Source organism: Labeo rohita, chromosome 16 (genome assembly GCF_022985175.1).
Source record: "Labeo rohita strain BAU-BD-2019 chromosome 16, IGBB_LRoh.1.0, whole genome shotgun sequence".
Classification (NCBI taxonomy): Eukaryota; Metazoa; Chordata; class Actinopteri; order Cypriniformes; family Cyprinidae; genus Labeo; species Labeo rohita.
Window position 1 is genome coordinate 9,233,556 of NC_066884.1, and position 15,141 is coordinate 9,248,696.

Here is a 15,141-nt window from a genome sequence, read left to right on the forward strand (position 1 = left end):
AAGCTCTGAAAAGCCTGAAGGACTCATCGACAGGACTTCACCAAACAGTTTACCCAGTACAAACGCTACAAAAATATTAATAATTTATTATCAAGTGCATTTTAATTTGCGAGGGCATAACATATACATAAAGTACTTAAGCAGTTACCAAAAAAATCCAGAAGACATAACAAAAAGTGAATATGGTATATTTTTATTTACATTTTCAGATCTGATTTTAGTCGACAATCAAAGCCAAGGTATTACACACTACCAGTCAAAAGTTCTTAAACAGTAAGATTTTTAATTTTTATTTTAAAGTCTCATCTGCTCGCCAAGTCTGCATTTATCTGATATTTTTGCTATTTAAAATAACTGTTTTCTATTTGAATATATTTTAAAATGTAATTTATTCCTTTGATTTCAAAGCTGAATTTTTAGCATCATTACTCCAGTCACATGATCCTTCAGAAATCATTCTAATATTCTGATTTGCTGCTCAAAAAACATGTTGAAAACAGCTGAGTAGATTTTTTTTCCATTTCTTTGATGAATAGAAAGTTAAAAAGAACAGCATTTATCTGACATAGAAATTTTGTAGCATTATAAATGTCTTTATCATCACTTTTGATCAATTTAAAGTATCCTTGCTAAATAAAAGTATTAATTTTAATTTAATTTTAATGTTACAAAAGCTTTTTATTTCAGATAAATGCTGATCTTTGCATCTTTCTATTCATCAAAGAATCCTGAAAAAAATGTACTCAACTGTTTTAAATATTGATGATGATAATTAATAATAATAATAATACATGTTTCTTGAACAGCAAATCAGCATGTTAGAATGATTTCTGAAGGATCATGTGATACTGAAGACTAGAGTAATGATGCTGAAAATTTAGCTTTGATCACAGGAATAAATTACATTTTAAAATGTATTCAAATAAAAAAGTTATTTTAAATAGTGAAAATATATCAAAATGTTACTGTTTTTGCTGTACTTGGGATCAAATAAATGCAGGCTTTTTTTAAATGCTTTTTTAAAAAAACAAAAAATCTTACTGTTCAAAAACTTTTGACTGCCATCGTATGCTGAGAGACTAGGCACTAGAGGATTAGGAATCAGTATAATAAAATATCAAATGTTAGATAACACAGAACGCATAAATTCACTACACTGCCGTTTTTAACTGAGTGTGTAAAAGATTTTAGGCATTTTGGACCCTGTCAGCATGTAACCCCAAAAAACACCTGTGCGTCAAGAAGAAGAACGAGAAAGGCATGATTAAAGTGGTACGGTTAGAAATCTACTTCATTAGAGTTAATACCCACATGAATAATAGGCTTGCAGTAATCATGGCTTGGGATTCTTTAGAGATTAGTTAGGTTGGGTTACAAGTTGGTATGGGTTCTTCTGAGTGGAAACCTTTCATTATAATTTGGCAAGGTGATTAAGTTACAGTATAACTTACACATGATGCCAAAACATGCAAACACCTACCTAGTCTGTTAGACTCATGTCATTATACACTACCAGTCAAAAGTTTTTGAACGGTAAGATATTTAATGTTTTTTAAAGAAGTCTCTTCTGCTCACTATGCCTGCATCTGTTTGATCCAAAATACACCAAAGCAGTAATCTTGTGAAATATTTTTACTATGTAAAATAACAGCTTTCTGTTTGAATAAATTTTTAAATGTAATTTATTCCTTTGATCAAAGCTAAAATTTCAGCATCATTACTCCAGTCTTCAGTGTTACATGATCCTTCAGAAATCATTCTAATATGCTGTTGCTGTTCAAGAAACATTTATTATTGTTATTATTATCAGTATATAATATTGTTTCTCCTTTTTTTTTTTTTTTTTTTTTTTTTTTTTTTTTTTTTTGAGGAGCAAATCAGAATATTAGAATGATTTCTGGAGGATCATGTGACTGGAGTAATGATGCTAAAAATTCAGCTTTGAAATCACAGGAATAAATTACTTTTTAAAATATATTCAAATAGAAAACAGTTATTTTACATAATAAAAATATTTCAGTATTTTACTATTTTTGCTGTACTGTGGATCAAATAAATGCAGACTTGGTGAGCAGAAGAGACATTAAAAATCATACTATTCAAAAACTTTTGACTGTTAGTGTATTTTAACATTTCGATTAACTAAAAGAAAAAGCAAAAAACTTCATTTGTATTAAAACATTTATTGAGAAGGGAGTATACATGATGACAAATAGTTGGTTTTGAGACATATTAAATGAACAATTTATTTGCAAATTATACTACTCATATAAAACAGTCTGTGTATGACATGTATCCAAAACATATCAGTTCAAGAAAAAGATAAATAAACAATGCTAAATAATGCTAAAACCCTACACTTTTGGCAAAGTGCTGTATTATTCCAGTAAACTAAAAAAAAAAAAAAAAAAAAAAAAAAAAAAAAAAAAAAATCAACCAAAGCATAGTCTAAAACTTGCAATGCCACAGAGAATTTTCTTCACACATTGAACACAAAAAACATTTGCTACATTTTGTGTAAAAGTTGACAGAGCAAGTGGCTCACAGAGACAAGGTAATCCTCTGTGCATAGTAAAATTACATTTGTTTGTGTCCCTTTGGACAAATTTCAAGTTCTTCACGGATGCATTGTCATACTGTTCACCTGGAAGGCACATGATCCCCAAATGCAATTCAAGGCAAAATGAAATCCCTGTTATGAATACCAAATATCAGGCGTCTACTGACATAGGGAAAAAGAGGGCCTCTCCAGTATTACTCGAGGAATATAAAGAGAACCTTACGTCCCTTTCCATTCCCTTCGTCCACAGAGAAAAAAAGTCTGAATATACTGCTCAACACAGACTGGCAAGCAAAAGAAGAAGCTGTAGGTGTTTTCCTTGAGTTGCTCATGCACATAATATGCATTCGATCGAACGTCAGCTTTACTTTCATTCATTTAGGGGAGACATTTACCTTGGCAGTGTCACCGGAAATTTACAACACCAGGTCGCGCGCGATAAAGGAATAAAGAGTAACAAACGTAACCTACGAAGACTTTGAAGTTCGTTGCTACTTTAAATATTTCGCTCAGCAATACAAAGTGTAACTAGTCAAAACATGAAGAAGGCATTTAACACACAAAGTCACTACATTGAGAGAACTTAAAAAAAAAAAAAAAAAAAAAAAAAATTTAAAAAAATGCTAACAGTTTCACTCCATCGTCAAAGGTTTTAACAGTCAATTAAGAGAGAGAGTTTGTTTTCACAGTCCTCGGAGGAGCAAGCTTTCATTCACACGTTACATCAATTACAAATATTTCCACAAGTTTACACAAAGTTAGAGGTTCTCCAGTATGTACAGAGACAATTTACCGTCTGCAAGTAATCTGCATTTTTAGCAAAGAGCAAAGGTGAACAGTGATGACCCTGAGACATGTACTGCAGATATAGAGCAAACATGAAAATTACCATTACAACACTTGATGTCTTTTTTTTGTTTCTTTTTCACCTGTTGGAAAATTAGCACTATACACAGTCATACATCAGTCACTAAAAATAGGAAAAACTGCTTACATACATATCTACGCAGATAACATACACTCTTATCAACTTCATACTGATATGTAATATATTTAATATTTTTTTCTTTTGAAAATATTTTGGAAGTTTTTTAAATATATTTTACATATTTTGAAATCTACTATGGAAACAAGGCTTTTAGTGATAATAAACCCAGTATATTTTAAAGAGAAAAAAAAAAAAAAAACAAACAAAGAGGAGGAAAGCACTGATCTAAAGAATCACAGGCAGGTTCCTTCCTTACCACAAAAGTGCTGCTGATGATTTCATCACTGATGTGATTGAATTTAGTATGGCTTTAAAAAAAAACAAAAAAAAAAAAAAAAAAAGCAAAGACAAGTTAAAGGCATTGAAAGTGCCAAGCTGCCTACACATGCTCAAACAGAGCACTACAACATCGTGCTCACAATAACAAAACACTTGGTTATTCAACCTTCATGACACGTAACACAAAACAGAACCTGTCAGATGGAGCTTATAAAGGAAACATGATGCAGACACAATCAGGTCGAGCGGAACCTGCCGTGAAGTAAAGTGACCTATGGCATTGATTCTAAAGGACTCCGTTCCTTCTGGCGAAAGACCAATTCTCCCAGTGTGGAAGTAGGTGGCGTGCAGGGGAGGACGGGGCGGGGAGTGCAGTGGGGACCGTCTCAGTAGTTGTACTGCCTCTGTCCCGGCTGGTGAACGTAGCCTCCGGTGGCTTTGGCCTGTCTGGCTCCGCCATCGCGCAGCAGGTTAAGGCGGCGGAGGGCGTTGCGGGACAGCTGCTGGCGCTCCACGTTGTCACGGATGCGCTGGGCCAAGCGGCCGTTCTTGGTCTGCTCCAGAAACCCGGCGTGAGCAGCGACCAGAGCGGCTGTGTAGCAGCCAGAGGGGTGACTGGGCCTGCGCTGAACATCAGATCTGCAAAGCCAAACAGAATCTGTGAGATTCAAATATTTCAGATAATTATATAACATTATTACAGTACATGGATCTCTGAAATGTTTGATTCGGATTGTTCAGACGCAACATTCTGAGGTCTGGTGGTTTCGAGGATCACCGTTTTGTACATTGTAATGCATTAATAACTGTACTGCGATAGCAAATCTGTCTCTATATTATCATGGTCACATGATGACATGAAACGATAGGTCTTTTGGGCAAAACTGTAGTTTTAAAATATATTTAAACTTCTTATTCTAACATAAAACATTGTGATATTGTTACGTCCATATTAATAACACAAACAGGTATGATTTTAAAACGGTTCCAATTTAAATCAATATTTCATGTCCACATAATTTGGTGAAAAGCCATGTAATAAACTGTATGATTGTAAATTACCCCTAAAAATATTTGTTTTGGCTCAGTAAGGTCTTGGCTTTAACTCAATATTTTGTGACCATTTATTTATTTCTGTGGCAAGAAGCCATGTAATAAGCAAGATCATGTATATCCAGATAGTTATCGCAAAATAAACCCCTTCAGGGTGATATGCTTTCAAAAATGGTACAAAGCTGTCGCTGTGTTGGTTTGCTTAAATTCAAAAGCTAAAAGGTACATCTTTCTACCTTACTTTTCCCGAAATGTAAATATTATTGTAGTTTTTTTCGGAGAGTGTATAATTAAAGGGATAGTTCACCCAAAAATGAAAATTCTGTCATTAATTACTCGCCCTCATGTCATTCCAGACACGTAAGACTTTGTTCGTCTTTGGAACACAAATTAAGATGTTTTTGATGAAATACGAGAGCTTTGTGAGCCTCCATAGACAGCAATGGTACCACCACCTTCAAGGCCCAGAAAGGTAATAAGGACAACATTAAAACAGTCCAAGTGAGATCTGTGGTTCAACCTTAATTTAAATTTTAATAAAGTAAATATTTTTGTTTTCTTCGCACACAAATAGTATTTTCTTAGCTTCATAAAATTAAGGTTGAAACACTGATGTCACATGGACTATTTTAACGATGTCCTTACTACCTTTCTGGGACTTTCTGGTAGATGCGTTGCTGTCTATGCAGAGAAAGCTCTTGGACTACAAAATATCTTAACTTGTATTCTGAAGATGAACAAAGTTCTTACAGGTTTGTAACAACATGAATTTTTGGGTGAAATATCCCTTTAAACAAACCCCTGTCGGGTTTAATTCTGATAACCGTCCAGATGTACTTCATCCCTTACAAACAAAAACCTCAATCTGCCCCTTACCTTAAAATCGATGGCTCACGGGTGCCATCTTTGGCAGGTCGTTGACGACGGCTGTGAACGGCGTACACGGACATGCTGGGATGCTCGATCAGTAGGTTCTCCAGAGGACTGGTCTCCAGCAGGACTGGAGCTCTGCCTCCAGCCATGAAACAAGGCGGAGGGGTGATGAACCAGCTCTCTTCCAGCCCACAGGTCGCCTCTAGACGTAAGAAGTTGCCGTCCTCAGCGTCAGTGTCTGCCGCTGAATCCAGAGATGAGCAGGAGGAACAGCGCACGGGAGGGTCCAAGGGAGGGACGTCGTCAGAGCACACCTCCACCAGATCGTCTTCACACGCGCTGGAGCAGGCCTTCGCTACAGGAGCAGAGAGCAAAGAGGATGTTACTACAATAAAATGGAAGTCTTCTTTTAAACACAGATAGCACACATATGTCTGCAAGATGTCTGTTAAAAAAGCATTTGCTGTGTACAAACATCTGACAGATGTCTGTAAGATGTCAGTTTTACATACATTCTAAATCATAAACATCTTAAGAGACATCTAATAGACGTCTTTTTGACATCTGATAGGAAATGACCTACAGATGTATTGCAGATGAGCAAACACTCTAAAAAATATGCCTTGTAGATGTAAATGCACACATCAAATAGATGTCTCCATGATGTATGCATGCTTTCAGGGACAGTTCACTCCAGGACGTCTAAACATACGTATGCAAGAAGTCTGTCAAAGATCACTTGATATGGAAAACATCTGCTGTGCACAAACATCTGACAGATGTCTGCAAGATGTCAGTTTTACATTCATTCTAAATCATAAACATCTTAGACATTTAATAGACGTCTATTTGACATCTGATCAAAAATACGTCTTGCAGATGTAAATGAAGATGTAAAATAGGCGCCTCTGTGATGTACTTGTGCCATCAGGGCTGGATTTGAACAAACTTCTGTCTGCAACATTTAAAAGTCACTGTTTTGCACTCTTCACACAATTCATGAAACGCAAAATTCAGCATGAAACGGAAACTGTGATAGTTCTTCTTCCTTATTATGACGTTTATCTGGGTAAAACTTCAAACTTGCTTCATAAGCAAGAAAAAACGATGGTGACGGCACATGAAAAAGAAGTACTATATTTCATCCAAGTCATATGCAGAGTATAGAATATAACTTGGAATGCTGAGAAACCATATTTCATCACTGGATAATTTTGAAAACATCTCAACACTATGCATCTGTGTAATTAAAGTATCAGCAGTTCTATCGCAAAAACAACTGGTATGTTTAGACCGAAACTGAGAGAGTAAATATTTTGCTCACTCTTCACTTCTATTTGTACTCTTCGTGCCTCCTGGCAGGTGACCAAAAATGGTGTAAACAGCAGGCTTTTGGAACGCTACACATATAGTGGCCTCTAGAGGGCAGTATAATCGAACAATCCTTCACTTCTCCTATACTTAAGGTGAAAAACAAACACTGCAGAAACTTGATGGCCTTCACATGAAGCTCATGTGACAAATTTAAAGTTACAGTGATAACACCTTGTATTTACACTAAATGTAACAAGACCAACTAGTGATCAGAGAGTCCCACACCCATAACGTGATGTTATAGCACACAAAACTTCCTTTTCACAGAGCCACACCTTGTTTATCTGCAGCCTTGCAGCACTCTCCCAGATGACATCAAGCATACTCTCAGCTGCTGGTTAAGAAGGGTTTTAACCCTCTTACGCCACTCTTCCATGTTCCTGAAAGGCCAGTTAACCTTTAATCCTGACCATGATGGGAAAACACTCAATTACTTCCATCAAGCTATATGGATATGAAACGAGAAATGTTTTCAATCTCCATTCCCTCCCTGTCCACCTCAGGCCTTCAGGCTACGATTGATGTTTGTAATCGTTCCGTGTTCAAGGCCGGCTCACTTTATGTGCATAAACGGTAACTTAATCTGTCCTATTTTTATCGTAGACCCCTCCATAGACACTTTTGTCTCACAGACTAAAAGCGTCATTGCCCATAAACATATCTGTCTCCCCCTGTCCTAAAAAAGGAAACTGAGCATGCAGATTGCCTTGCACCTGAAATATTCACACACATACACAATATGAGAAGTTCTGTATTTGGGCTGGTAGCTTATGAGAGGCATCATGTTAATGAGGGCACCGCGTCTGTGCCAGGGGTCAGAGAATCTGTAATATGGCTCCTGTAGACCATGTAGTCATTTTCAACTGAGGTGATCTAGGGTCGTCTCATGAATAAGAGGACGTTTGCATAACCAGTCTGTGTTGATCTGGGGGGAAAATGAGCAGAATTCTGTAGTTTGCAACCCCTTTAATGTCCATTATGTGACATATTTGTGACCCTGGACCACAAAACCAGTCAACTGTTTGACATTGAGATTTATCATCAATAAACAAGCTTTCGGCCAAGATATGAGAAAATCTGTAATCTGAGGGTGCAAAAAACTCAAAATATTGGGAAAATCGCCTCTTAAGTTGTCCAAATGAAGTTCTAAGCAATGCATATTACTAAATAAAAATTAAGTTTTGATATATTTACGTTAGGAAATAATATTATAGGATAATAATAATATAGGAAAAATATCTTCATGTAACATGATTTTTACTTAATATCCTAATGATTGTTGGCATAAAAGAAAAATTGATAATTTTGACCCATACAATGTATTTTTGGCTACTGCTGCAAATACACCCATGCTCCTTAAGACTGGCTTTGTCACATTTGAGAGTAAAACGGGATACTTCATTTTAATTTCATGCAGACTTCAACATTATTTCATGGATGGTTCAACATCAAAAAAAGAAAAAAGGTTCAGTGGAAGGACAAATACATTATGATTAAAGATTCTGAAGACATTGTAAATAGACAATTGGAAGTTTAATTTCATGTTGACCTGAAAGGCTAAGACTTCACCACCCTCAATTCTTATGATACGAACTGCTTGCTCATTTCTGCATTTTGGGAGACACTCTTACACAAGATCCATATTTAATTGCGCTAATCAAAAACAGGAAATGCAAAAAAGATCTCTCACCTAGATAATCGACCAGAATCCACTCGTCGTCCTCCTCCTTCTCGTTGAAGTCTGGATCCACAGGACATCCACTGCCCTCCTCCAGGGAGTCTCCAAACAAGATGCTGGTGAACCTCTGGAACATGATGTTGTCCGGGGCAGAGGCGTGAGGCTGGATAGTCCTGCTGGGAGTGGGCGAGGGCCAGGCTCTTTGGTCATCAGCTGCGGGAGCCGCTCACTGAGATCTTGGTAAAGTTGCTGAAGTGCATTAGTTACTACTTCTCAGCCGAGGAACACCTGATGAAGTTCAGCCATAGCTCTTTGTTGATTGTGCAAAAACAGGCCCTGGTGGACAAGCAAGAAGATAACCGTGTTGTTAATGAAAATGTACACAACAAGCCTTCAGGTACAGGACATTTCCTGGTTCTGTCACGCTCTGTTGCGATTAGCCATAAATTACAGCCCATAAAATAAAGAGGGATATTCCTGAGAACAGACCAGCCAAAACAAAGCAGTCTAAAGTGTCTCTGCTGTCAAAGATACTGCCTGTCCTCTTCACACGAAGCTGATGCCTATGAAAACTGATCTTTGGACAGATACACCCAGCGTCCTTCAGGACTGTGACTCATGAAGGTACCTTTATCCGTTGTTTTGCTTGTGACAACAAAGAGAGACAGCTGTGAAGTGAAGGACTACAAGCTGTTCTTCACCCCACTACATCATTAAAACAAGCCAACCAATTCATACTCGCTTCCACCTGCTCATATAGCCATGGCAGCACTCTTTGTTTGTGTGTTTAGGGGGTTGGGGGCTATTATGGGGTCACATACATATAATAAGCACCCTTCAGAACCCCCAAAAAGAGGATTATAGACTGACAAGCAGAGATAAGCAGGACTGGGATGGCCTTTGTGTCAGCAACCCAGAGGAAAACTGTATTGCTGAGAGGCCACTATTTATAGCTAACGAGATATAAATTAAATATACTGAGAACTTGGTTTTCATTATATAGATCACTAGATACACATTCCTCGAAAGAACAGCAGTTAGAAGACTCACGCAAAAGTCTCAAAAAATAAAAAAAATAAAAATGGGATGCTCTAAAAAAAAACAATCATTTTAAATTAAGATGATACATCAAGATGTTAACACTAAATTGAAATTGAACAAAAATGTAAATGTGGAGTACAAACAGAAAAAAAAACTCAGAACTGGCATCAAATGCGGAAAAAATAAATGCAAAGTATAAAACTTGTCAAATCCAGCAAACCATCTTAGTCTGCTTTAAGCAGTTCTTTACAGCAGTTATTTTAACGTAATATTACGTAACACTATCCTATAGAGGCAGGTAATGTTCAGTATATATATATTTTGGTAGGCCTAAAACTGAACACTGCACATATTTCAGTATTCATTCAGAGATATTGTTTTGATCCATAATGGATAAAAATGCAAACGACATTTAATATGGACGCACAGAAAAACAACATCAAAGCTGATATACTGTACATGGAACGCAGCCAAATGACATACCTTACACTTAAGGTATCATAACTGTAAAATAATATTAGTGTTTATTACACTCTCATACACTCATAACCGTACAGGTGCAAACATACGAATGCTGTATTCGCTTGTCATAATAGTTTATCGACCCGCACACAGAGCCTGGCCGGGGGAGGGATGAGTGTAACCCTACACCGACCGACTGGGCGGACCTCGAACCCTAACGCTTCGACTAGATCTGCTGAACAAAGCTTAATCCTTAAAATCCGAACATGCTCACAATGCAGAAACAAACAATGAACATATATCGCCTGCAGGCTTTGACAGGTTGTGCTATACAGGATGTCGACATATTTAAATGCATTTTTAACATTTGTATGTTCGACCAAAATGTTGCTTTTCTCATTACAATCTGTATTGAGTATATGTTTCTATAATACATTCTTAGTATTTCAGTAGTCCAGGACGTTTTTATGAAGTGTTAATGCAGAATGACGATCGATCAACAACAAAGAGGTTTTAACTCACCTGCGGCAAAAAGTAATGTAAACAGGAAGAGGGCTGACTTCAAGAACAAAAACAGATCACTTCAAGTGTTTGAGGTAGACTGCCGTGTGATATATAAAAATATATAAATACAATTCTTCCCAGAAGAAATTAAAAGTTTGTGGACCCTTTAGTTCGGAGCTTCGCAGTCGGTTCTTTTTTCGTTTCTTCTCCGAGGTCTCAACTGCTCCCTTTGTTATTGTTGTGGAAAATTAACAGCTGATCGGTCGTTACGTATTTGAGGACAGCCTATGGGCGGGGCTTACCAGAACCCCCTCAGCCAATGAAATGGCGTTTCTCACTATGACTGACTGTCACTAACGCACGTGACCTCATCCCGGGAAAGGCAAGACCGGGCAAAGCACTCCATGTTAAGGAGTGTCACCCAGTATTTGTTGGGTTGTAAAAAAATTTTTAAATATGTTTTAAACATAGAATGGTTCGATGAGCCTTACATATTGTCTTTTTAACTTCTGAATCATTATCGACTGTGCAAGACTTTACTGACGACAGAACTACTAACATAAATCACTTGCAAGAATCTACACACATTGCATAACTGAAATGACTGGAGTTGTTTCAAGAAGTTTATCTTTAACCAGACAGTACTAAAACATTCTGATGGCTCTAAAATCTTTTAACTATGTTAATTTGTACCTTAGACCGTTTTCATCCAACTCAACTAAACAAACTGTTAAAAGAAAGCAGCATGAGATTATGTACAGTCAGTCAGTCAGTCATCACAAACCATGAGGCGTCATAAAAATTAACTTATTTACTTACCAAATAAATAAATGGACATAAAATATATATTTGATTTTTATTAGAAAATAACATGATTCATATGCAACTATTACAGAAGGTTCCAATGCACACTGATGCTTCAGAGGGAAAAACGATGCATTAAGAGACGGGGGTGAAAACTTTTTCAATTTGAAGACCAGGGTAAGTATGCAAGTATCTTCTGTAGCTTCTGAAGGGCAGTACTAAATGAAAAAAAAATATTATATTAGATAAAATAAGAAAAATGTACACATCCTCATTCCGTTCAAAAGTTTTCACCCTCCGGCTCTTAATGCATAGTTTTTCCTTCTGAAGCATCAGTGAGCGTTTAAACCTTCTGTAATAGTAGCATATGAGTTCCTCAGTTGTCCTCAGAGTGAAAAGATGGATCTCAAAATCATACAGTTACTGCTGGAAAGGGTTCAAATACACAAAAATGCTGAAAAACCAAAGAATCTGTGGGACCCAAAGGGCTTTTCTGAAGAACAGCAGACAGTTTAACTGTTCAGGACAAAGGACTCATGAACATTTTTTATGTAAACATCTTTTATGTGAAATATCTTATTCAGGTCAGTACTAAATAATCAGTAACATGCATTTTGTATGATCCCTCTTATTTTGGTAAAATAATTAACATTTTGCAGATTCTGTCAGGTGTATGTAAACTTTTGACCTTAACTGTAAATAAATGGACATAAAATACAGATTTGATCTTTATTAGGAAAAAAAACATGATTATACAGCTTCATCATATAAGAATATCTGACCACATAATGGCACAACTGACCAATCAGCATCAAGTGTTCTAAATAGTATCCAATAATTATTAAAAGGCTCAATCAAAACTGTCATTTTGGTGTAAATCGTATATTCTTCTTAGCTCTTTATTGAGTGAAAATGTCTAGAAGAAAACACTGAAATCCACCCCATTAGATGTAGGTCACCAGTTTTTTGGGAACAAAGCACTCCACCCCCCTTACACATCTCAGATGGATGTATTCAAGAACCTTGTTTTGCTAAGGGAGGCCCGTTCTGAGATTCAGCTATAGCCCATTTTCTTCCCCCACTAAGACACTAGTTTGAACAAAAGGACTTAAACTGGCGAGTCAGCAGATCTAATAAAGCAAGTTATACATGTTATTGCATCATCCAACTCTTCAATATATACACAGATAGCTGCATTAATCTAGTAGTAACCATTTGAAGTGGATCAAAACTTTTCATAAAAGTTGTCCTAAAACCAAAACAATACCTGTTCTTGTCTTAGGACAACTTTGATTAACTTTTTTTTAATCCACTTCAAATGTTAACTGCTGTATATAGATAATAGGTGACCCTGGTTCACAAAACCAGTTATAAGAGTCGATTTTTTTTTTTAAATTAAGATTTATAAATATGCAAGCGGAATAAATAAGCTTTCCGTTAACGTGTGGTTTGTTAGGATAGGACAAAAAAAAATCAAAATATTGAGAAAATCACCTTTAAAGTTGTCCAAATGACCATATCTTAAGGTTCACAAAACCAAATTTATAAATATCTTTATTTTTTTAATATGCTAATGATTTTTGGCATTAAAGAAAAATGGATAATTTTGACCCATACAATGTATTTTTGGCTATTGCTACAAATGTACCCATGCTACTTAAGACTGTTTTTTTGGGTCCAGGGTCACATATATAATATACATGCAGTGAACACATATTTCTAATTACTGTATATACCACTGAGTATATAAATATCAGTGCTGCTCAGAATAATGTCTTGTCTTCCCACGAAATGAGACAGATGACCTTTTCATCAAGATGAGAAAAAAAATGTACATTTCTTTTCTGGTTTGACGTTCTGTCTCTGACACAGCCCTTTTTCTCCTCTCCTTTCCAATCAGTCCACTTCCACTTTGTCAGACCACAACACTGGCCTCGTTTAGGAGGGACAATCTTCCTTTTGGATAAATATGTTCAAACCGTCCATTTCCCCCCATAGGATGACGTGAGAGCGAATCAGTGTTCTCATGCACTGTCGTCATGTTTTTGTTCTGTTTCTGTATATTTCCTTTATTTACTCTCAAAAACAAGGCCACACCTGCTTACTCTGGGTTAAACCATAAAGATAAGCTACAGACCACCCTGACCTCGATAGGCCTTGTCTCAAGCGGTGTCAGAACACTCAGTCATTTAACCTGCTGATTAAAATGTCAGTCAAGAATTTGTTGACTTTTTGGAAAAGTAAATAATTATTTGAGCAATTTTTATAAAATAGGTCGTTATCAAAAGAAGCTCAAAGATAATCAAATCTGAGCAAAACATGCCTAATTCCACCCTAGTCTTAAGATTTATGATTTGTTGTCTGAACTGATTTTTATCAAGACTTGCCAAAACAGAACATTATGTTCAATATGCTCATTATGATTTCACAGCATTCCTGATATAAACAACATATTGTCCAACGTACTGTTCAGAGGTCCACACTTTGACACTCTGACGTAATTCTGTTAATGTTTAGGGCATGTACCAAACCAGTTGTGCAACAAACCATAGCCAAGTTATTTAATCTGATGCAAAACGAGCAATTGAAAACAAGGCTGTGAGGAATAGTAACACCATACACACCATATAATCTCACCAAATTTGGTGTTTTTTATACAGATGTATATTCTCAAGGGTAACCTTTTTGTGAGTAATTTTTTGACATGACATGACATGTTCATGGATGACAGAATATGTCACAGAATCCTTGTGGCATTTTCAGAGCCTGTTGTTCTGACGCAATTAAACGGGGAGTGTGACGAAGAGTTTAATCACAAAAAACACTAAGCACACAGATGTGCTCTCTGAGTCTGAAATGACCTGGTTTTCTAACTGACAATTAGGTTAAACAAAGCGGACTAAAAAATGAAGCACACTGCATAAACATAAAATCACCCCAAAATGTATCTGGAGCAAATGTGACTGTCAAATATTAAATGATCAAACAAAATGACATTTATTTTAAGAAAAACATCACAAGCACAATTATTAGGTTTCAAATATTTATAAACAACAATGGAAAGCAGCATTTAGCACTTTTCTGGATATGTCAAAAACGTTAACGTTATGAGATACTTAATAAAAATGTACATTATTTAAGTGTGCCTTAGTTAAACTTCTACTATAGAGCAATTCCATATAGTCACAACTGTTACTAGAAAGCACTACACTACATCTGGAATGCATACGTAATTGTAAACACATGCATGGTCCCAAATATCAAGTTTCTGGGCCCATTAGGGGAGTTCACTTGAAAGTAAATCAGTCTGATACCATCTGTACCACTGTAATCACACTGCAGCACATCAGTAAGATCGAATACAAATCAAGATGAAAATTAATAGCCAGATTGAAATGTAGTTTCTAATGTGCCTAAGGCCCATTAGGTTAGGGTGGAGGGAGGTCAAGAGTACAGATGATGATGATGATGATGATGTAAAGAAGCTTACAGTGTGACATCTGGGTAAAGGACCGCATCGTGTAA

The 15,141-nt window shown here is 36.4% G+C and overlaps 2 protein-coding genes across 2 annotated transcripts in view; one reads left to right on the forward strand and one right to left on the reverse strand.

Annotated features, from left to right (window-relative positions):
- ndufaf6 (NADH:ubiquinone oxidoreductase complex assembly factor 6) overlaps window positions 1–15,141 on the forward strand; it is a 61,372-nt gene that overhangs the window by 12,185 nt on the left and 34,046 nt on the right. The window lies entirely within an intron of this gene.
- tp53inp1 (tumor protein p53 inducible nuclear protein 1) lies at window positions 2,397–11,060 on the reverse strand. Its single transcript, XM_051130419.1, has 4 exons — window positions 10,831–11,060; window positions 8,818–9,141; window positions 5,757–6,108; window positions 2,397–4,466 (listed from the first exon to the last, which is right to left on the reverse strand). Exons 2-4 carry the CDS (start codon window positions 8,939–8,941, stop codon window positions 4,214–4,216), a joined length of 729 nt encoding a protein of 242 aa, XP_050986376.1. The 5' UTR covers window positions 8,942–9,141; window positions 10,831–11,060; the 3' UTR covers window positions 2,397–4,213.